The 23,847-nt window shown below is 36.5% G+C and overlaps 1 protein-coding gene across 3 annotated transcripts in view; it reads left to right on the top strand.

Moving 5' to 3' along the window:
• PTEN (phosphatase and tensin homolog) overlaps positions 1–23,536 on the top strand; it is an 88,454-nt gene extending 64,918 nt beyond the window's left edge. For 2 of the 3 annotated variants that reach the window (XM_078077794.1, XM_078077795.1), the window contains exons 5-8: positions 9,480–9,621; positions 14,363–14,529; positions 17,280–17,504; positions 20,029–23,536. In XM_078077794.1, the coding sequence (XP_077933920.1) occupies positions 9,480–9,621; positions 14,363–14,529; positions 17,280–17,504; positions 20,029–20,214 (720 nt within the window). In that variant the 3' untranslated portion in view covers positions 20,215–23,536. Of the gene's footprint in view, positions 1–521; positions 578–9,479; positions 9,622–14,362; positions 14,530–17,279; positions 17,505–20,028 lie in introns of those variants that run through there. The other variant, XM_078077796.1, reaches the window with a different exon arrangement.
• Positions 23,537–23,847: the final 311 nt, after the last annotated feature.

The following is a 23,847-nucleotide window of genomic DNA, read 5'->3' as shown; positions in this document are numbered from 1 at the left end:
GTTTTGAAGAAAGAAGAGCCAGTTCTCATGTTTTAGTGAAGAATTTGTGGACTTGGCAGGGACTCTCCTCAAAATAATCTGGTGCAGTCTGCCATTCCCTCAGCAGACTCGGTGCAAATTAGATGGCAGAGTGGTGAGTGCCTGCCGACCAGACCGTGTGCTGTTGTGATAGTTATGCCCAGATAACACCTGAGGCTTTGAGGGCTGCAGAGAAGTCAGAGGACAACTGATACCTCCTCTATAGAAGCATGTTTCTGAGAGCAGAATAACTGCCAGAGGGAAGGAAGAGTCCTTCTTGTATTCAGTAATTTAGAAGGCAACTCTGTTACACTTCCCTAGGAGTCATTCCTTTGCAGATTTGGTCCTTTTACTTCATGAGTGAAACAGGCTGTCAGCAGCTCCCTGTCCTGCCCCCCCAGGAGAGCCTGGTGCAGCTGAACTCCTCCCAGGGCTGGTTCCTGTCTAGTCCTGTGCTTCAGGCTGTCTGCACTTAACACTTACGTGTCAGAATGGGAACGAACTCACAGCATTTATTGTAAACTATGAATAAAAGAGTTAAAGCATCCTACTAATGCTGGTAAGTATATATTTTGGAAAGATACCCCAAATTTCTGAATTCAGAGGCAAACTTTTTTTACATGACAAACTTACCCAGAATTTCTGCTACTCCTCTCTCTTTTGCATTGCCTTCCCCCTTCTAGAGTGGTAGATAAAGTAAGCATTAATCTTTATTTTCTTTGATTAAACTTTTAGGAAAAATATTTGAGCTTTTGGTTTCTTTTTTGTTTTGCTTTCAAGGCAATTATTAGAGATAAAATTCATATATCTTATGGTCTCTGTACATGGGTTCATTAGCTTATCTGTAATGAACTTGAACTTTCTAGAAATAATAAATATTAACTTTATTCTAAGTGATCCCAAGAAGAGGAAATTTTCTAGTTTCTCTGAGGAATGAATTTTTATGTCCTAATCATATAGTCAGGTTACTTTTTTCTAGTTACTTACTAAATTTCCCCATATGGTAACCTCATACAATTTTCTATTTTTTCCTCCTCACTTAAACTATAATTCTTCTCATTTTCAGTAAAAACAAAACAAAAAGAACTCCTAATATAACATCCTAATTTTTCTAACACATTAATTCTTCTGGGCTAAACTGTGTTCCTCTAATGCATGGTATTTACGCCTGTTATACAATCTATATATTCATAAAGTTATATATAAGGATTTATACCTTGGAGGACTTTAGTAATGATTTAGTTCAGACCTGTTCTAATATAAATGATCAAATAAATCTATAAAGATCAGTCTGTCCTAGGTCATTGTCTGTGTAATGACTCAAAACTGTCTCCTAACCTCAAATCTAGTATTCTTTCTACAGACTGTGTTCGCCTGTCCAGATTATTCTTCTGCATTATTTTGATCCCCAAAGTAGAAACTTAAAAAAGAAAAAAAAAAAAGTAGCTATATTATACTCTGTCTCAGTTTCCACTCGTAGAAGCCCAACTCAAAAGAGCGTAAACACAAGGAGACATTTATATTGGCTTATATAACCTTAAAACCTCTGGCTCAGACTTAGATGCTTACCAGGTGTCGGTGATCTCTCTCTCAGCTCTCTCCTTTGCTCTGTATGTGCTTTCTCTTCAGGCAGGCTCCTTGCAAATAATAGCAAGGCATGACTCCTAGCAGCCCCAGGGTTACATCCTGGCTACTTTAGCAACTGCAGGAGGAAGAGAGCTACAGTTTGAGCAAACATTCCTAGATTAGGTTCTGATTTACCTGGATTAGGGCATGTACCCATCCCTGAACCAAACATTCTGGACATATATCTGATGCTGAAGAATAGAGCCCATCCCACCTCCATAAAACCACAGAGGGAATGATAGCTTCCCACAGGGCAAAGGATGCTGTGTGGAGAGAACTGTGCCAGGTGTCTGCTTTGTATTATTCTGAAGGATTCTGTGATTCATGCAGCACTATTTTTGATACATTACTTACCATTAGTTTCATGGAACTGAAGCACTGTAATACTCTAAACTTTGGAGGTTCTTCATAGATGGGAAAAATAGTGCTCAAACAGGGCGTGACTTCTTTCATATGACCTTGTTAATTTGTGTGCTGTTAGTAAAACCCAGGACATCAGAGTATAAAGTTCTAGAATCAGAGTCACATTTAGGTTCAGGTCCTGGTTTTGAACAGGATAATTATGTGCCCTGGGACTGTTTTCTTATCCTTGAAATAGAGGTGATAGTATCTGTCTTATAAAGTCGTGGTAGTATTGGGGTTATATGTAAAATGTCTGGCACTTAGCTTAATATGCAATAACTACTGCTATATGTCATCATTGTAATAATCACCATTCCTAAGAGCTATATTTCTCCCTTTGTTGAATTACTTTCCTGTAATAATCTTGTTGTGAACATTCTGAAACATAGATTTTCAAGCTTCAAGCAAACACTATTATTTTAAAACATCGGCATTATTTCTGAGTTTAGAAGTGCCAGTGGAAAGTTTACTGAAGTAGAAAATTACTTCTTTAACTGAGGAATCTAGATTGTGAATTCATCTTAGAGAAGATGATCTGAGGGTCCTGATGCACAGAATATGAGCAAAACATTACATATCTTGTGTTGTGGTATCCAGGTGGAATTCTGGCCCAGAAGTACTATGACGGTATCCTAGGTTTGAAAGATGTGTATAACCTAAACTTCTAAGTTTCTGTTTTTAAGAGATTAATCATATACAAGAGACTTACATAAAACAACTCAGGTTAGAAAAATAAGTGGTTCATTAAAGATACATTGGGCAAAAGCAGATGACAGGATATCATTATCAGAGTGCATTTACAACAAAATGTATAAAACTAGATCAAGAATGTCATTTTATATTAACACAGGGTACACTCCACAACGAAGACTTGGCAGGTATGAACTCTTATGTGCTAAACATAATATCAAATACAGTAAGAAAAGCTGGAAGAAATGAAGAAAAAATTGACAGAAAAGCAACAATAATAGGAATCTTTAATATACTTGAAGATCAAGAAGGCACAAAATAAGAAGATATATAGATGGCTTGAGTAATATAATAAAAAATAGCCCATAAAATGTATCTTTTTTCTTTTCTTTTTTTGTCATCCGTAAAATGGTTACCAAGATTGATAATTCATTAGGCCAACTACAAAGAAAATCAGAGCTCCCAAGTAGAAATATATAAACCCCATTCCTTGATTTATAATTCAGTATAGCTAGAGAGTTTTTAAATACATAATTTTGGCTTTTTGTCTGTTTTTTAAAGATTTCATTTATTGATTTGAGAGAGAGAGAGAGAGAGAGTGTGTGTGTGTGTGTGTGTGTGTGCACAAGTGGAGGAGGAGCAGAGAGAGAGGGAGAGAGACTCTCAAGCGGACTCCACACTGACCTGGAGTCCGATGCGGGGCTCATTCTCATTACCCTGAGATCATGACCTGAGCCGAAACCAAGAGTTGGATGCTTAACTGACTGAGCCACCTAGGTACCTCCAGCTAGAGATTTTTAAAAAACGTTTAATCAAATCATATCAACCATTTGGAAATTTAAAACTAGTTACTTAAATAATTTGGGGTCAGTGGGGAAAATAGAAATATATTTTAGAGATTATTAAGATAATAACCATTAGGAGAGAGGGATTAATAAAGACGAAAATATAAATTGTGAATTAGCAAGCAGTAAACCATTTGAATTAATAATTTCAAACACTGATTGTATGAGATTGCCAATAAAACCAATACATATCTTTTAAAGCTCTTTTCAAGGAAAAAGAAGAGAAAGGGGAAACACAAATTATACATTAAATTTGAGAAAGGTGATAGAACTACACTGTGGAGGTAACTAAAAATTATATTTCGGTCTGTGCTAATGAATTTGAAAATTTAAATGGGAAATAAGCAATTTTCAATGAACATCATTGCTTCAAGGTGAAATCCAAAATTTGAACAGATGATCCAAGAATGAAAATGTGTAGGAGCCCTCATGATGTACTGAATCTGAATTGTATTTCAGGTGGCTGCTGTCAGACCTGGAAGTATTGAATAATTCTGTTATTTAAGTTGGTCTAGGTGTTAGAAAATATGTAAAACTTCCCAGATGACTGCTTGCAGATTAATGCCTTTAATCTGATAAAGATAGCATACTTTAAAAACAGCAAGTATAGGAGAAATTAAGTACTTTCGTTTGGCCAAAAGTAAAAGCACATTCAAGGGAGTTGTGCGAGGTAAGAGTGGAAAAGAGGTTGGGCTGTATTTTTATGTTGTTACGGAATTACAGTGTGTGATAAGTTTTCTTATTTGAGTAGTCACTGGGAAACCATTTAGTATTTTGAATTGTTAGTGTGATTCATCTTACACTTTTATAAAGTTAATCGAGGAGTGGGTATAAAAATAGGTTGGAGAATAGATAAATCAGAGGCTGGTAATCATTTGGCTCTTGCAGAATTGCAGGAGGTGATTGAACTAGAATGGCCACAGAAAACTAGAGCTGGTATTTTGAGAGGTATGTCACTAAGTCTGGATTTTGGCATCTGAGTAGATGTGTAGAAATCTAAGAGTGTCCTAAATGAACTTAACCGCTGGTGTGCTTTCCGTGTTGTATGGACAGTGTGTGTGTGTGTGTGTGTGTGTGTGTGTGTGTGTGTTTATGTCTATGTATGTATGTATGTATACTGTATGTCGATGCCAGGTAATTGATCTGCTGACCAATCTCTGCCTTTACTCTGCGGCCTGGGCCTTTGCTGTAGTGCTGGGATTTCCTTACTCCTCTCTTCTGTAACCCTGAGTAGATCGCTACTTCCTCTCAGATTGTTTCCTTTACTCTAGCAGGAAGAAGATGGCAGCATCAGTGGTTGAGTATAAACTCTGGAGTTGGAGTACTAGGGTGAAACTTAGTTTCATTACTTATAAGAGGTGTGACCTTACCTCATCTATAAAATGGTGTTACCAATAATACCCAATTCATGAATACTAAATTATACTTATGAAAGTACTTAGAACAGTGCAAAGAACATGGTAACAGTTCAATAACCAATAGCAGTGGGCACCTGGGTGGCTCAGTTGGTTAAGCAACTGCCTTCGGCTCAGGTCATGATCCTGGAGTCCTGGGATCGAGTCCCGCATCGGGCTCCCTGCTCGGCAGGGAGTCTCCTTCTCCCTCTGACCCTCCCCCCTCTCATGCTCTCTCTATCTCATTCTCTCTCTCAAATAAATAAATAAAATCTTTCAAAAAAAAAAATAACCAATAGCAGTGATGGTATTAGAAGAGGTTTTGGGCTCAGATGCTGGGGAAAATAGTGAATATAATTAATAGAAATAACAGAGGTTGGTCCATGCAAGAATAGGAAAGCTTCAGTTTTTGGATATGTTGTGTTTTAAGTGCTTCTGAAATTTCCGGGTAGAAGTGTCCAGCCACGTTTTAGAAATTCTGGACTGGGAGTTGGAGATAAAGTCGTATTGAGAGACACAGGTTTTGGAGTTAATGTGTAAGATTGATAATTAAACTACTACAACAGAGAGGACTGACAAAGAGGGGCTCGCTCAGATCAGATTTCTGAGGTATGCTTATATTTAGGGAAAGAAGAGAAGAGATAGCCAGTAAGGGTAGGAGAAAACCTTCAAGAGTGTGTTCTAAGATAGAGGCAGGGAATTTTCAAAATGGCAGCAAAAAATGATTCAGGATGAGACTAAGAAAATAGTAGGAAATGACTGTTAGTGACCATTAAGAACTAATGACCATGGGGCGCCTGGGTGGCTCAGTCGTTAAGCATCTGCCTTTGGCTCAGGTCATGATCCCAGGGTTCTGGGATCGGGCCCCGCATCGGGCTCCCTGCTCTGCAGGAAGTCTGCTTCTCCCTCTCCCACTCCCCCCTGCTTTGTGTTCCCTCTCTCGCTGTGTCTCTCTCTGTCAAATGAATAAATAAAATCTTTATAAAAAAACCAAAAAACTAATGACCATTAAGAAATCAGCCTCATGATAACATTCCTATGAGCTAAGGAGCAGAAGCTTACCTTTCAGAGTTTGTTTATATAGAGAAGGAGGGTGACAATTTGAGAGAGATACAAGATTTGGGGAGAGTGTGCATTTTTGGTCCTTGAATTGTTTTGGATAAAGGACAAGGGTTACTTGAGCTGATTATTAGGAGGAGACAGGTAAAACAAAGACAAATGCCAGAGAGGGGATAATTAATAGAGCACTTGCCAAAATGGAACCTAGGCGAACATGCAGAGGCACTTTTATAAAATATCAGGAGTGAAAAAATGTTAAGATGGGAGAAGGGAATTTTGAGAGTGCCCACACTGGATGACCTCAGGGTTCCCAGTAAAGTAGGAGCTACATTCATTGAGGGTGATGTCTATCTGGGACAGGAGAGAAAGACAGGTGGGTTGAACAGAGTGTAGAAGTCATCGCTCAGTTTAAGGTTTGGAATGAAAGAGATTGGGAGTCGTAGGCAAGACTGAGTAAAGGCAGTAGACCTTGGGAGGAGCACCACACATCTTCCCGGGCCCCATCCTGGTCTGTGAACATAGGGAATCGAAGAAGCAATGGTGGCCTTTTGAAATGATGCCAGCAGTGTGGCATGAAGTCAGCCTGAAGAAGGCCAAGTGTAGCTAAGATTAGAATGTTTTAAAAGTTACCTCTGGAAAAAAGGTTAAGAATATAAGTAATTTTCTTCGCATTTAGAGTGGAAAAGAAGAGTCATTAATGGTAGGGGGTGGATACTTTGGGGGTACAGTTATAGACCAGTTTAACTTAAATGTTCTTGGTTAATTTAAATGAAAAATGGAAATTTTGAAAATGTAGTTATTTTTTAATCTCCAAGAGCTTTGAAGTTCAGCCCTCTTTTCATATTTATAAAATAAATTTTTGAAGATCATTAAAATGTTCATTTCTTAGGTATTAAAAGAGATTTTTAGTCTTTATAGTCAAAATGCTATAGGTGAAACATGCACATAAACCATTGTTTTCAGTATGCATTCAGGAAATAAAATATTTGAAGTGTTATAAATTGCGTTGTCAATTTAGTATGGGAGTTGTATTCATTTTATTTCAAAATCTAGATTATAGTATGATTCATTGTACCGTTAATTAAGTTTGAGTAAGTGTGCATCGTGGTCATGAGAGATGAGACAAGAGAAAAGGACACACTAATGCCGGTGGTCCATACATATTTGAGACTTCCAACTCTGTTATTTCTGCGAATCTGAATGCATTGTATTTGAGGACGCTGCTAGGTAGGAATTGCAGAGTTAAGCTACAGAAGCCGAATTATGCATAATTTGATAGTAAAAGAATTAATTAAATTTAAATTGTGCTTTTCAGTCTTTTTCTTTGAATTGTGTCAGTAATTTTGTTCAGCTTATATTTACACACAAATTATTTGTCCATTATTGACATCTAGTAGATTCATACATTCTTTCACTATACATTTGCCTCACCCTTTTGGTAAGGATTAACTCAGTATATAAAAAACTGCATTATAGATGTGCTACCAATCACTTGCTACTTGAGAAAAATTAAAGCTTTGAAAACCTTTTAATTATTCATACAAACTTAAACCAAGAAAATAAAGAGGAAAAAAATCATCTATCATTCCACTAAACCCCAACAAATAACTTGGCAGCTTTGTCTTCTTATACACTCCCATTGGTTTAATTTTTTGAATTTTTAATTAATTTTATTTAATTTTTAGACTAAATCATAAATTCACATGGTTCAAAAAAGGTTCCTTCCTGCCCAGCCATCGTCCATCTGCTATTCTCCTCCCACCTGCTTTGCAATTGTGTTTTTTATCTTGATAAATATGAAAAGTTGTTTACTGAAGTAGCTACAGTACACCATTTTAAATTTAAACACTTTTTATTAATAATGATTTTTAACATTAGTTTTTTGTAGGAGCTTTTCACAGTAATACTATTTTACCACCGTTTCTTTAAGAAAATACTGTACACAGAACCAAAATTCCAGTTCTTCCAAAATTATACTTCAAATGTGGGTAGGATTTCTAGAACTGCTAATTAGGATTTGTGTAACATTTTGTAGGTTTAGCATGCATTTGTGTAACTGCATTTAGTGTTTACTCCTCATGAGAATCCTGTGAAGAAGACAGGGTAGGTATTAATTGTCTTCATTTTCCTGAGGAAACAAATTAGAGTTGGTGTTTTTGACTGTCAGCTTTCAAATCCAAGTATTCTGATTGCATGGTCTTTGCACTGTAGCCAGAATCTTAAATCATTTGTCCTTATTTGAAATGGCTTTTATCCATTTTTTGACATTTTATGTGTTTTTTTAATTGTAATGAAATCATGCTAAGCTTTAAAAAAAAAAAACCAAAAAAACCAACCTGAGAATACTGGAGTGAATACCTGTTTACCTGCCATTCTGTATATCTGTCTTTAAACTCACATTAACATACTTTATACTTTCCATTAGAGGGAAGAAAAGCATTTGTGTCCAGAGTGTTTAATACATGGGGAAATTGAGATGCCAATAATAACTTAAAAATATTGCAAATTCTTTTTTCTCTTGAATATACTTTTAAGCTTTCTGTAAGTCACTTTTAAATGTCAGACGTCTTCATGTTACTACTCGCCTTCTATTTCTAAGTGAAATGCTTGAATTTTCCTGAAGTTACACACATCCTAGGAAAGGAGACCTCAGACCTCATTTATTCAGCAGCATTAATGAATGCATGGCTGTGCACACTAGATTTTTTTCTTTAGATAAGGGTTTTTTCTAATAGCACATGAATTTTATATATATTTTTAGCATTTGTAATACTGAAATTTCCTCAAACGTTATGTATATCCCTGGTTTCTTCCGCAAAGAGATATATGTAGCTTGGGGACATCTCTTAAGTACTGTGTTATAGAATTCTTGCATACATTTATGCCAGCCACATATTCCTGTTTTTCTGGGGGGTCCAAGGCCATCATTTTTTGCTGGTGCTATTTCTGTGTCTTAAAGGCACTATGCTTTTATGTGTTCTGCTGATTCTGATAGACTTTTGCCTAAAAAACAAGTAACCAAGGTTTTGAGGAATTGTGTGTTCAATAAAAGTCCATAAATTTTTGCAGGAAGCCCTGTGTATAAAGAGCATGGCTGTAGTGCAGATGCCTTTGACCATTATTTTGGATATGCAGAGGCCTTTGCTTACTGGGTTCGTGGGTTGGAGCATTGTGGTGACCATTGAATAAATGAGGGTATTATGATAATTATATTTTAAGGGAGAAAAGTTATTCTGATATTTTCCTTTGTACTGATGTTGCTCTGATTTACCCTGTTGTCGAGCTGGATTTAAATATTAATCATTTAAGGTCAAATTTCTAATGTATATATGTTCTTCAGTGGGTACAACCCAGTTACCATAACAATTTAGTAAAATAACTATAATGGAATTTTTCTTTTGAATTTGGCTTTTCTTTCTTTCTTTTTTTTTTTTCTGTCCACCAGGGAGTAACTATTCCCAGTCAGAGGCGCTATGTGTATTATTATAGCTACCTGTTAAAGAATCATCTGGATTATAGACCAGTGGCACTGTTGTTTCACAAGATGATGTTTGAAACTATTCCAATGTTCAGTGGCGGAACTTGCAGTAAGTGCTCTAAATTCTCATCCTTCCATGTATTGGAACACTTTTCTGAACATAACTAGACGTTTACAGAAAAATCTAGAAAGAAATTTACCACACTTAAAATTTATGCAGGGGTATATATTTCTGAAGTATCCAGACTAAATAAGTAGCTCAGTTGTTCAGCGCATTGGGCTAAGGAAGTCAAGAGCAATGGGTTTTAATGTCTTAGAAGCCAAATTATATTTATGAAAGAAACATTCTTTGCTGCATCTACCAAATGCAGCCTGAATTGTGACCAGATGACTAAAAAACCCATCCCAATAGAGATCCAGCATAGAGTAGCAGTGGGATTCATTAGTTTCCTGGTGTGGGGGCAGGGACCAGTTCCTTCCTATCTTAGGAAGACTAGATAGTGGTAGTAATGGTGACAGGGACAATAGAAAGGAAGGGAAAAAATTATAAGACATGGTGACCAGCTGAAATATGTTGAGCGAATAGGGTTGAGTCAAAGTGTGTGGAGTATTAGAGACAACCTGGATTTAGATCCAAGTTCCAGTCCTAGCTCTCTCATTACTGGACTGTGTAACCCCAGGCACACCATCTACTGGTCTTTATGTTTGCTTGTCAATAAAATGAAGATATTTTGAAATCTGAAACTTTCTAGATACGTACTAAATAGAGATCATGTCAGTGATGTCTGCCTCTCATTGATTTCTCTCTTACCCAAACCTCTGTGAGCCTCCCTCCGTCATCCTGATCCTGTTCTGCTTCTCTGCCGTTCTTGGGTGGAGTTCTTAGCTAGGCTCATAGGAGCCTTAATACTTAATACTCAGACCCAAAGCAGTTAGTCAAGAGAGAACGCGTGGAAGGAAGTATTATCCAGCCCTGTAAAAGACCAAACTGTTGCTGCTTTTTTCTGTAACAGAATTTTATATTAGTGTCTGCCTTGGCAGTGATCAGTCATGTTTTCATGTTTAAGAAATGTTTCATTTATTCAGAGTGCAATTTCATAGTTCGTAGATAAGAGACCACTACAGTATTTCTTTGAATACCTCTAATAATATTTCAGTGAGATTTTGTAATTTGTTAGTGATTTTAGTTTTTAGTTTTAAGTTTTGCTTCTTGAAAATATTTATGTAATTAAAAAATTTCTCTCCCTAAATTAACTTACACTGAGGAAATTAATTTCTTGGTGGTGTTTGTCTTTTTCAGTTAGGTGTCCTCATCATGTCTTCATCATATCTTTCCTGTATTCTTAGGGCTGGACACCTTTATCATAGGCCACAAATGTATGAATAGAGCGTGTTACAGGCGTCTCGAGACCTCGTTGATGCTGGCGTCATCTCAGTACGATTCTTAAAGGTGCTGGTGAAAGGCCCAGCACGGGGAGTGTGGTCACGGGCACTCAGTTGTGCTCCTTGGGGACGGGTGGTGGCTCCGCTGGTGGGAAGCTCAGCACCGTGTAACACTTGTGGGAAGGAACTAATGTCACATTGCGTGTCAACTCTACGTCAAAAAAATAATAAGGTTTTTGATAAACAACTTCTAAATGCAAGGCACTGGACTGTCAGAGGTGATTGACGTAGGAACTTAACACATTCATAGAGGAGAAGGAAAAAGGAAGAAAACATTCCTGCTCTTTCTGTAGGATAAATATCAGGTGTAAGGGCCAAAAGAAAGGTATAACATACTAGGGAGATAAGAAGGGAAAGAGAACATTCAGTTCAATAATCTTCCTGTCTAGTTTAATTTTTTTCACATTGACTTCTCTAGCAAAAATCTCCTATCAGTTCTGCTCTGCCTGCCTGGAGTTAAACATTGTGGTGGATTTTTGTTCTGTTTTTGTCTCTTTTCAGTATTATATTTGAACTTTAAAAATTACTGACTACTGAAAACTTTTTAATCTTTACTAAGTAATTTTCTAGTTCTCCATTTATGCCCTGTGATTTCATCCTGTGTCATGAAGCTGTATTATAAGTAATACATAATTGAATGGGAGGTTATATATATAAATTATAAATGGTGTCTTCAGAAAAATAAAAGTTTTGAGGGTTGTCAGATAGTTGCATGGAGCAAGTCCAGCTCTCCTTTGAACAGTGGAGAAAGCATTCTGTTTAGATCGGCATTCAAACTGAAGGAAGTGTTGCAGGCCTGACTTGAAGTACAGCAGTAGGACATAAGCTGGACCCAGGGAACAGTAGGGTGGGATGTGTGGCTGACTGTCAGAGGACCCTGAATGGGGATGGCAGACTTGATTTGATAGATGCTGTGGCATCAGTGACAGTTTGAGAGGCTTAGGCTCTGTTTTAAGTCTGGCTGTGTAGGAAGTAGTGATGGGGAACCAGGGGTGGCAAGGAATCCAGTTAACGGGACTTGCTGTAAGCCAGATGTGCTTTGCTAAGGCAATCAAATGGGATTTGATTGCTCTTTCCTTTGCCGTTTCTATCTAAATATTTTGTCAATTTTGATTCTGGACACGTCAATAATTCACAGAAAAGGGAAGAAGGAAAAATGAATCTCACTGAGACTTGGAGACATGATTGTTTTTGGTTTTAAACATGTTTTGGTCAGGTGAAGGTGAGCTGTTCACATGAAGATCCTTAGTGGGTTCTTGAAAGTGTGGGTTTGAATCTTAGGTGAGAGTTAGATCTGGTATTTGGGGAAGCACCAGGCAATAGACATAGTAGTTAACTAGCCCTCTGTGTAAATATGGTATGGGGCTAGAGGAGGGGAAGGCTCAGGGAAACAGAGTGGGAGGACTGAGACACGGCGAGTTGTGCGTTTGGGTTCAGGAGGAAGGTTGGGGCCAAGGAGGAAAACGAAGTCGCTTCTGCAAAGTTGTCAGAGGTCAGCAGCTGTTTTCTTATTGGATTATTGTCCTAATATCCCTAAGTAAAGGAAAAGTTACTATACTCTTTACATCTAAAAGGGTTAAAACGTTAGTAGAAGATGATCACTGTGATTTTTCTCTCAATACTCAATACAATATATCAATATGCCTATGTCAAAACAATTTAATCCTGACTTTTGTTGACCAGGTATTGACTTGTCATTTCTTTAGAACACAGTCAGTCATATCAAAGAGAAAATACCTGACTTGTGTCTTAGAAGTCAGCAGAACTGTACTGATGTTGGACTTCTGATAAGTTAGGTCTTAGAGATCTAAGATGGGAAATTCATATTGTAAAGGAAATGATTTTCTTTAGTAATTTGAGGAAATCTTTTCCACTTATTTTTATTAAAACTTTTTAACTTAAAGTTAAATTCTAAGTAACACTGATTTGTAATTAGTTTATGAATTGATTATATGGTTCTCGAATTCCTGAAGATGCACATTTTAGATGTAGTTTAGTTGAAATCTGGCTTATACCGTTAATATGCCTTTTAAAGTTCTAAAATGAGGATTATCAGATTCTGAACTAGTGGAGTCTTAATAAGATTACAAGGCATATTCATCCTGGCTGATTTTTATCACAGCTTTGAAATCATACCTTTTTGTTTGCTTTTTCAAGCTAGAGTTTCTAGTGAAATTTTCAGAATCACATAGTCTTGAAAAATGGCTCGCTGTACTTTGAACCATTAGTCAAGGATGTGGAAATTATTGACAGATTGTTAGTGTAATGTTTCCCCTTTTTGGAGTGCCCTTTTTCTTGTGATAAATGCCTCACAGATTCGTATTAGAAAAACCCAACAGGCTGTTATCAAACCTACTGTTTATTATGGGAGTGCTGATGCTGCTTTAGATACTGCACAGACGAGCTGGTATGTGTTTATTAAACTGGAAAGTGCATCTAGCTTGGATAAGCCTTTTGCCTTTTTCTCACTTGTTGGTCACATTGATAAACAATGTGGTACTTCTTTTTGCATCTTTAAGGATGATGCCTTTTAGTGTTGAGGATTTTATGCCTGTTTTTATATATGTGTATATTTTATACATAAAAATCTATGAAATATACATGATTTTTCATGTACTTTTTGCAAGCTTGGGATTTTATTTCTCAATTGTCTTGGCATATTTCCTTCAAAACCCACTTCTTATTCATAAGGTTAATCACTAAAACATATAATCCTTTCCTTTATTTTAAAACAGACAGGGGCCAAAGCCAAAATACTTGTTAATGAAAATGGAGTGTGTTTTGGAGGGAGGGGGATTTTGCTGCAGTTTGTGCTTGAGTCTGTTGTATTTCTTTGCAGACATTTCAAATCTCTTCCTGTTTCTCATGATGATGGCTTTATATCCCTTTAAGAAATAAAATGTGAGCTATAGGTAAAATAAATAAATAATGGTTAATATTTTTATAAATATTGAGTCTTGTGTTTATGGAATAAATAGATTATATTCTCATGCATCTTGTGAACATGTAATGATTTGTATTTTGTGGGTTTTGTTATGTGGTAGAGACATTAAAATACTGCAGCAAATATCTATTTTTAAAGTTACTTTTTACGCAGTTCATAGATGTGCCAGAAAATTATTTTAGCATTTTAATTATAAATCTAATTTATATTAGATTTTTAACATTTTAATGTTAAAGTTTTGCTGTTATTGTAGTGCCAGAAGTCTACTGTTGGGACTGATTATACTTTTTGACTTTTTTTGTTTTGTTTTGTTTAAATATTGATTTGTTTTAGATCTGGGTTACAGATGCAGAATCACTAATTTGTGTGTATTGCTAATATTAACTATTAAAATGGTTTTTGACAGTTTGACATTTGAAGGCATTTCCTCTGAAGTGATGCTAACATGTGTTTAACCATGCAGATCCTCAGTTTGTGGTCTGCCAGCTAAAGGTGAAGATCTATTCCTCCAATTCAGGACCCACACGACGGGAAGACAAGTTCATGTACTTTGAGTTCCCTCAGCCTTTGCCTGTGTGTGGTGACATCAAAGTAGAGTTCTTCCACAAACAGAACAAGATGCTAAAAAAGGTTTGCACTTTCCTTTTATTGGGAAGAATATCCAAAATCGCCATACTTTGAACAGTAACCTCAGATCTTTTGCTTAAAATATTTGGTTAGGCAGAAATCATTCTTAAGGAGAGCTTACAGGATAATATTTTGTGACTGAGAGTCTAATGAATTATAATTGGTTGTCTGTTAGATCTGCACATGCTTTGCTTACTGTAACACTGATGAGCCATTATAATGGTAAAAAATCTTATTAGAGGAAAAGTCCTTATGTCATTATAATTTGAGATGAATTTTCTTTAAGTTGGGTTATGCAGAGAAATTTCATAAAAATATTAAAGATTACATACCCCATTAAATCAGTTACCGTCCTTTTAGACAGGATGATCAGTTAGCGAGAAAAAGTTAGCAAGGGGCCATGAGTTTGTAAAAAAATTCATCTATATGTATAAATAAGATCTGTTCCATGGTCTTGTGTAATGAGACAAACCACTTTTCCCCCATTTTGGTTTATGGTTCCTGAGAGTACATCATTTTATATTTAGCTTTCTCAAATTTATTGAATTATTGGGAATTTTAGTTAGGAGAGTGATAAAGTATGCAAAAGAAGTAATAAAACATGTATTAAAAAATGTATTAAATATGCAGCTTTAGAAAGTTAGTGAGGTTTGCATATTACTGTGCCACAGTTAGAGAATTCAAGAGCTCATTCTTAAACTATCTTGGTCTAAAATAATAAGTGTGAATATTTAAGGTGAGTGCGCCTAAGGTGCAAAATTTGGGGGTAGTAATGAACAAAAATACTAGCTTTGTATGTTGTTACTGCCTCATTAAACATATTGCCAATCTTTAGACATTCTCAGTAATGGGACTGATTTAGTTTTCCTGATATTTAGCTTTAAAAAAAAAAGAAAATAAGAGGAAGTTTCATTTATTACAAAAATTTTAAACTCTACCTTGACTTACCTGAAGAAATACAATTTCCTATATCCAAAATCCACATAGCTGGGAAATTACAGCATGTTAAACTGGTTTTTTCACCAGAAACCCATTTCCTACCTATTCTATATAAATGATAGTTAAATATATCTCGATAACTTTGGAAAGTAATTTTTTAGTAGTCCAGGGAGCGTTAGCCGGTGTTTAAGTATTTTTTCCCTTCTGTTCATTATAAGACTGGTACATGTAAAATTTTATTTATTTTTTAAAAAGCGTTTATTTATTTATTTAATGTGGGGCTTGAATCCATGACCCTGAGATCAGGAGTCATACACTCTACCAGCAGAGCCAGCCAGGTGCCCCTAAAATTTTATATTTTACTTTTAAAAGTAGGCACCTGCATCACTGTCTCCCTATACCTTTAGGAGTGCATAAGTTCTTATTTTCAGTTATCATCTATACATTACTTTAATACATATAAAACTGAAGATTAGATTAATATTTGTAATATATCTATATCTGGGATTACTTTACATATATTTCCATTTTATGTGATTTTCCCTGCCTGTTATAAATGTTGCTGTGATTTAAACAAAAACAGGTTTAACATAATCAGTACCTATACAGAATCCACATTTTTGGAGATTTAAATAGTACTAGCTCATGTTCTTCTGACTCTAAGTAAGCAAAAAATAACTTTGCTAATAAAATAATTAAAATTAACAAATATGTCTTTTTAAAGTCTTATATGTGAGATTGCTAGATACTGTTAAAAGATAAAAAGACAGTTAAACGTAAGATACTTAAGGGTCTTACCATCTTCCTGGGAAAATAGCAAAACTCGAAGGTAAATTAGAATAAAAAAGTTAATGGCAATTTAAGGCACCAGATAAGATGTCACAAAGCTGCACATCATTAACTGTCACGTGATCCATGTAGGCCAAATTCCAGTCATTAAGAGAAGAGAGAGAGAGAGAACATTTTCTTGTGTTGGTCAAGAAAGGTTTGAAGTGATGAACTTCTGATGTGTTTTTTTGATTAACAGGACCTCATATTATTTGTAAGGAGTAATTTTTTAAAAATAGGCATTTTATAACGTAAAAAAGTCAGAATTGCTTGTCTTCCTTCCCCCATATTCTGAACATTTTCAGACACACATATTGTCATGTAGGAAACTGGAGCCACTTAGAGTTTGTATTGCTTCTGAAGTAGAAATGGATCTGCCTTGCTTCATCAGGAAGTTGTGCTGACATTTCAAGAACTTTTGTTAAAGTAGATTTTGTAATGGATAGCTTTTTTTAAAGATTATTTATCTGAGAGAGAAGGATTCGGGGTGGGGGTTGCAGAGGGAGAAGCAGACTCCTCGCTGAGCAGGGAGCCCGATGTGGGGCTCGATCCCAGGACCCTGAGATCATGCCCTGAGCCGAAGGCAGACGCTTAACCGACTGAGCCACCCAGGCGCCCCTGAAATGGATAACTCGTTGAAACAGAACATTAAACCCATTTTCATACACACATACATACAAACTCAAACATTTTTTTAAAGCTTATATTAGACAAGAAAGGAAAAATTTTACCTAAGGTTTTAAAACAAAAGTAAGTTATTTTAGAACTTGTGGAATTACATTTTTCGTCTAAAATTTGAACAAAAGAATAAACGTATGTGACTTAGATGCAACAGGTAACCCACAGCTTGCCAAATATAAGTCTGTATGTTTATCTTTATTCAAACATGTAGCTTATTTTATTGACTTCTTGGGGCAAATGTTGAATATAGGTGATATATTTTCTTATTTAAAAAAATTTTTAAATTTGTCTTTTTTTTTTTAAAGGACAAAATGTTTCACTTTTGGGTAAACACATTCTTCATACCAGGACCAGAGGAAACCTCAGAAAAAGTAGAAAATGGAAGTCTATGTGATCAAGAAATTGATAGTATTTGCAGTATAGAGCGTGCAGATAATGACAAGGAATATCTAGTACTCACTTTAACAAAAAATGATCTCGACAAAGCAAATAAAGACAAGGCCAACCGATACTTTTCTCCAAATTTTAAGGTCAGTTAAAAACATTTTGAGGAATTAGTGTGTGGCTCTGTGTGTGTGTGTGTGTGTGTGTGTGTGTTTTAAATGTATAGCTGGCGAAGGACTTGTGTGACTAAGTTTTAAATTAAATTAGGTATTATTTAGAAGCAATATTTAGGTATCAATAATGAGAGTTTCTAATATGAATGCACACAGAGTCAAAAAAGGCTGCTTTTCTCCCCCCCACCCCTTCTTTGTTGTTGTTTGGTGAAATCTGGGGCAGGGGTTGGGAAGGGGAATTCAGTTTATGGGATATGAAGTAGGAATGGGGGAAGAAAGAAAAGGGAACTCAATCATTTGGGAATGATTCATATAGAATGGTCTTAACTGTTCCTACTTTTGTCCCCTTCCAATTTATTCTCAGCTCCTCAGAGTGATCTTAAAATAAACGTGATTGTGTCACTCTTGTCTATACTTTTTAAAGACCTTGTGGTTTTTTGATATGACCTACACGGACCTACATAATTCAGCACAGGCTTACCTCCTACATGAGCTCTAGCCACATTCTCCTCCTGCTCCGAGATTCATTTTTCAGTTCTTCCAAATGCTAAGCTCCTTCTGCCTCCAGTCTTTCCAGTTCTTTTTCTCTCCCTGTACCTCTCCACCTTCCGCCTTTCCCTTGCCTTTCCCTCATTTGGCTACCCTTCCATGTTGTACCCTTCACTTCAGCCTTGGTGCTCTGAAGCCCTTCTCCGATCATTCTCTTGTGTTACTCCCTTTCTAAAGCCCTGTCTACTTCCTCATATTATGGAGTTATTTGGGTCATTACTTTTATCTATATGTGATGTGTGTACCTATTTCTATTCCTGTGCATTTATAAGAAATTTCCAGGTAAAAAAAAAAATCTGATTTGTCAATATTTCCAAATGGTAGTTTGCCCTTTTTTCCTTCCCCTTTCCGGTTTCTCTTTCTACCTGATTTTCCCCCGTCCTTTCACCATACCTTCCTTTCTCTTTTCAAAAATTCTCACTTGTTTTGCCTCATTCCATCTTTATAATATGCAGCAGGCCTACCCATAGCTGATAAGTATAAGAATATTGTGAGTAATCCTAAAAATAAGGGGGAGGCTACATATTTTAAGTGAAAATAAATCTAATATTAAGTGCCATTAGATCTTACATATCTTTTAAGTGGTTAGAAGTGTCTTTTAGAATCCACGGGTTTCCACTGACTGTGTTTTACCTAAGTCTGCGTTTTCCTTAATTGTTAGCTTTTATAGTGTGACTTCCTCTAGTTTTATTGTTTTTTTGTTTTGATATTACAAGAATATGTATTTGTGATTACAAATAAAAACTATTTCAGTTATCAGTAAACAAAGACCGTGGTAAGTGCTTATGAACAAATGAAGCAGAGGTGGGATGGAGAACGATCTTGGTGTGTGTTTTAGCTGGATAGTTAAGAGAAGGCCTCTCTAGCAGGTGACGTTTAATCAGAGGCCTAAATGAAATGAGTGAGCTGTACAAATATCCGGGACAGGAGGGAAGGACAGATACAAAAGCCCTGAGCCAGGAATGATTCTCCCATGTTTGAGGAGCAGTAGATAAGCAGTCGTTTTGACTAGATCACATCAGTCTGAGTGTGAAGACATTGGTGTGTTTTCAGCACAGGAAGGATGTCATCTGAATTTTGTCTTTAAAATGTAGCCTGGAGAGGAGGTAAGAATGGAACTGGGAGGTGAGGTGAGAAGCTGCTGCTGGGGTTTAATGCAGACGAGAGGTGGTGGCTGCTTGGACTAGTGTGGTGGCAGTGGGCACAGTGAGAAGCTGTCAGAGGAGGTAGAGAGGGCATCGTGCAGATGGACCCAAAGGGATCTGCTGATGGAGGAGGAGGATAACGGGGAGGGGCTGTAGATAGAACAGAAGGAGCATCTGATTGAAGCCTCACATCCACTGCTGGCTGCCCTTCTGGGCCTTAGTTTCCTCTGCTTGGAGATGGAAATACCTGCCTCGCTGAGCTGTTCGCAGTTCTCTCGGCGCTACCTGTAATGGAAACCACTGTCTGATGTTCTTAACCTTTAGGGCTAAAGGGATCCTGAACATCACTGTTGGTCAGTGTTTTTATAATGTAGTACTTTGTTTTTGTTTAGTAGTATTTGTATCAGAAGATACACTGAGGCTCAGACAGGTCGTAAGTGCAGTATTCTTTTGGAACTCAGCTATTTGTACGTGGAATTTTGTGATTGAAAATATATTTTGTAAACGGTCAATGAACTTCAGTCTTAGGGCATTTCTTTTGCAGAATTATTTAGTTAATGCTTGCAGCTTATGCTTACTAAAGACTAGCATATTAACATCCCAGTGTATCTGTTCAGTGTGTAACAAGAAAACCTAGGAAATCCGAAGAAGGGGGTCATCTAAAAGATAGCTGCCTTTTCAAGATCCTATTTGTCATCACATTTTTTAAAAACGAATCTGCTAAAAATACGTATCTTTACTAAGTCATTTAAGATTAGTCGGCTTTCTGGATTTCCCCCTTAAACCGCCTCCTTCTTCTCCAGGTGAAGCTGTACTTCACGAAGACGGTAGAGGAGCCATCAAATCCCGAGGCTAGCAGTTCAGCCTCTGTGACGCCGGACGCTAGCGACAACGAACCTGATCATTACAGGTACTCGGACACCACTGACTCTGATCCAGAGAATGAGCCTTTTGATGAAGATCAGCATACACAAATTACAAAAGTCTGAATTTTTTTTTTAATCAAGAGGGATAAAACACCATGACAACAAACTTGAATAAACTGAAATTGGACCTTTTTTTTTTTAATGGCAATAGGACATTGTGTCAGATTACCAGTTATAGGAACAATTCTCTTTTCCTGACCAATCTTGTTTTACCCTATACATCCACAGGGTTGTGACACTTGTTGTCCAGTTGAAAAAAGATTGTGTAGCTGTGTCATGTATATACCTTTTTGTGTCAAAAGGACATTTAAAATTCAATTAGGATAAATAAAGATGGCACTTTCCCATTTTATTCCAGTTTTATAAAAAGTGGAGACAGACTGATGTGTATACGTAGGAATTTCTCATTTTGTGTTCTGTCACCAACTGAAGTGGCTAAAGAGTTTTGTGATGCACAGGTTCACATCCTACCCCTTTGCACTTGTGGCAACAGATAAGTTTGCAGTTGGCTAAGAGGAGTTTCTCAAGGGTTTTGCTACATTCTAATGCATGTATTCGGGTTAGGGGAATGGGGGGAGTGCTCAGAAAGGGATATCTGTCATGCTGGACTCTGGACCATATACCATCTCCAGCTACTTCACGCACCTTTCTTTAGCATGCTACAGTTGTTAATCTGGACATTTGAGGAATTGGCCGCTGTCACTGCTTGTTGTTTTGTGCATTTTATTTTTTTTTTTTTAAAGCATATTGGTGCTAGAAAAGGCAGCTAGAGGGAGTGAATCTGTATTGGGGTGCAGGAATGAACCTTCCACAACTTCTTAAGAATCCACAAATGAAGGGATATAAAAATAATGTGGTCATAGATAAGAAACACAGCAACAATGACTTAACCATATAAATGTGGAGGCTATCAACAAAGAATGGGCTTGAAACATTATGAAAATCGACAATGATCTATCAAATACATTTTCTCAGTTGTAACGAGTGCTCCATCTCCCGTGTAATCAAGGCCAGTGCGAAAAGTCAGATGCTGTTCGTACCGACATCAGTCAACCACGTACACTTACTTTATTAGTTTTCAATCATACACCTGCTGTGGATGCTTCATGTGCTGCCTGCAAGCTTTTTTTCCTCATTGAGTATAAAACATTTTGTAATGCTGCACAGGAAATTTCAATTTGAGATTCTACAGTAAGCGTTTTTTTTCCTTCAAAGATTTATGATGCACTTATTCAATCCAATAGCTGTCAGCCGTTCCGCCCTTTTGACCTTACACATTCTGTTACAATGAGTTTTGCAGTTTTGCACATTTTTTAAATGTCATTAACTGTTAGGGAATTTTACTTGAATACTGAATACATATAATGTTTATATTTAAAAGGACATTATTTGTGTTAAAAAGGAAATTAGAGTTGCAGTAAATTTTCAACACTGCACAAATAATGAGGCATTTACTTTTTCAGTAGAAATTGTCCCACATAACGCTTTTATCGATTTTTATTGAAAGAATAGATTTTTTTTTTTTTTAATGTGCAGTGTTGAATCATTTCTTCATAGTGCTAGACTTAGGACTAGGGCTTCAATTTCACTTCTTAAATATCGTATATTTGATATGCCCAGACTGCATATGATTCTAAGCAGAATACAACTACTATTGTAAAGCTAATGTGAAGATACTATTTAAAAAGAAGTTTTTTCCCCCAGAAATTTGGTGTCTTTCAAATTATACATTGACCTTGAAACATTTGAATATCCAGCCAATTTACTCCTTAATGGTATAAAATCTCATTTTCAATAACTTATTGGTGCTGAAATTGTTCACTAGCTGTGGTCTGACTAGTTAATTTACAAATACAGATTGCATAGGACCTACTAGAGCAGCATTTATAGAGTTTGATGGTTAAATAGATTAGGCAGAACTTCATCTAAAATATTCTTAGTAAATAATGTTCACATGTTTTCCATACCTCATCAGTTTCATTCAACAAAGTTTTTAAATTTTTAACAAAGCTCTTAGGATTTACACATTTGTATTTAAACATTGATATGTAGAGAATTGATTGACTGCTCATAAGTTAAATTGGTAAAGTTAGAGACAACTATTCCTAAGATCTCAGCATTGAAATTTATATGCCACCTTATCTTTCATAAAAGCTGAAAATTATTGACTAAAATGAAAATCAACTATTCGTGTTTTGATGATAGTTATTAATACTGTTAATTTGTTACAGTTTTGGGCACGGTATATTAAAACATAATTTGTGTTGTTCCAATATGTAACATGGAGGGCCAGGTCATAAATAATGACATTATAATGGGCTTTTGCACTGTTATTATTTTTCCTTTGGAATGTGAAGGTCTGAATGAGGGTTTTGATTTTGAATGTTTCAATGTTTTTGAGAAGCCTTGCTTACATTTTATGGTGTAGTCATTGGAAATGGAAAAATGGCATTATATATATATATTATATATATATAAATATATATTATACATACTACTCTCCTTTATTTCAGTTACCATCCCCATAGAATTTGACAAGAATTGCTATGACTGAAAGGTTTTTGAGTCCTAATTAAAACTTTATTTATGACAGTATTCATAATTAGCCTGAAATGCATTCTGTAGGTAATCTCTTTGAGTTTCTGGAATGTTTTCTTAGACTTTTTGGATGTGCAGCCGCTTACATGTCTGAAGTTACTTGAAGGCATCACTTTTAAGAAAGCTTACAGTTGGGCCCTGTGCCATCCCAAGTCCTCTGTAGCTCCTTGCGAACATTTTTTTTTTTTTTTGCCATAATTATTACAGGGCAGTTGAATACATAGCATCCCCGTTCTTTGCTGTGGCACAGGTTATAAACTTAAGTGGAGTTTACCGGCAGCATCAAATGTTTCAGCTTTAAAAAAATAAAAAGTAGGGTACAAGTTACATGTTTAGTTCTAGAAAATGTGTGCAATATGTTCATAACGATGGCTGTGGTCGCCACAAAGTGCCTCGTGTACCTTTACATACTGTTGACGTGTCATGCATGCAGACGGAGGGGGTGGGACTGTGCTCGGGAGTGGGGGCTCTCGCCGCCGCGTCTGGCAGAGCTGCCTTCCACCCTGCCGGTTCGCAAGTTCAATCTGTTTCCATAGAGAATCTATATACTCAACATTTCAGTCTGTTAAACAGCCTTACTCTGATTCAGCCTCTTCAGATGCTCTTGTGCTGTGCAGCAGTGGCTCTGTGTGTAAATGCTATGCACTGAGGATGCACAAAACATGATGTGTGCGGGATAATGCCTCATACCAATCAGATGTCCGTTTGTTATTGTGTTTGTTAACAGCCCTTTATCTCTTAGTGTTATAAACTCCACTTAAAACTGATTAAAGTCTCATTCTTGTCATTGTGTGGGTGTTTTATTAAATGAGAGTATTTATCATTTGAATCGTTTAAATTTATTGACATTTGCAATAACGGGCAGCCAGATGTGATTCTCTGTAGCTCCCTCCCCCCCCCCCCCCCCCCCCCCCCCCGTGTCCTTCAAAGCCTGCAGTTACAAAAACATGGGCCTTTGTCAGCTTGGGAGTAGAGTGTCTGTCGACTCATGTTTAAGAGAGGCGCTTTTTTTTTTTAAGGGCCTTAACACTTAATAAATTGTTTCCAGCACATTAAATAACACTCGAATCCTGAAAAAGTTCAAGATTCTTGAAAAAC

The sequence above is a fragment of the Halichoerus grypus genome, chromosome 7 (genome assembly GCF_964656455.1).
Source record: "Halichoerus grypus chromosome 7, mHalGry1.hap1.1, whole genome shotgun sequence".
NCBI classification, from domain to species: Eukaryota; Metazoa; Chordata; class Mammalia; order Carnivora; family Phocidae; genus Halichoerus; species Halichoerus grypus.
The sequence above is the reverse complement of the archived record's forward strand: the minus strand, read 5'-3'. Positions and strand labels throughout refer to the sequence as shown.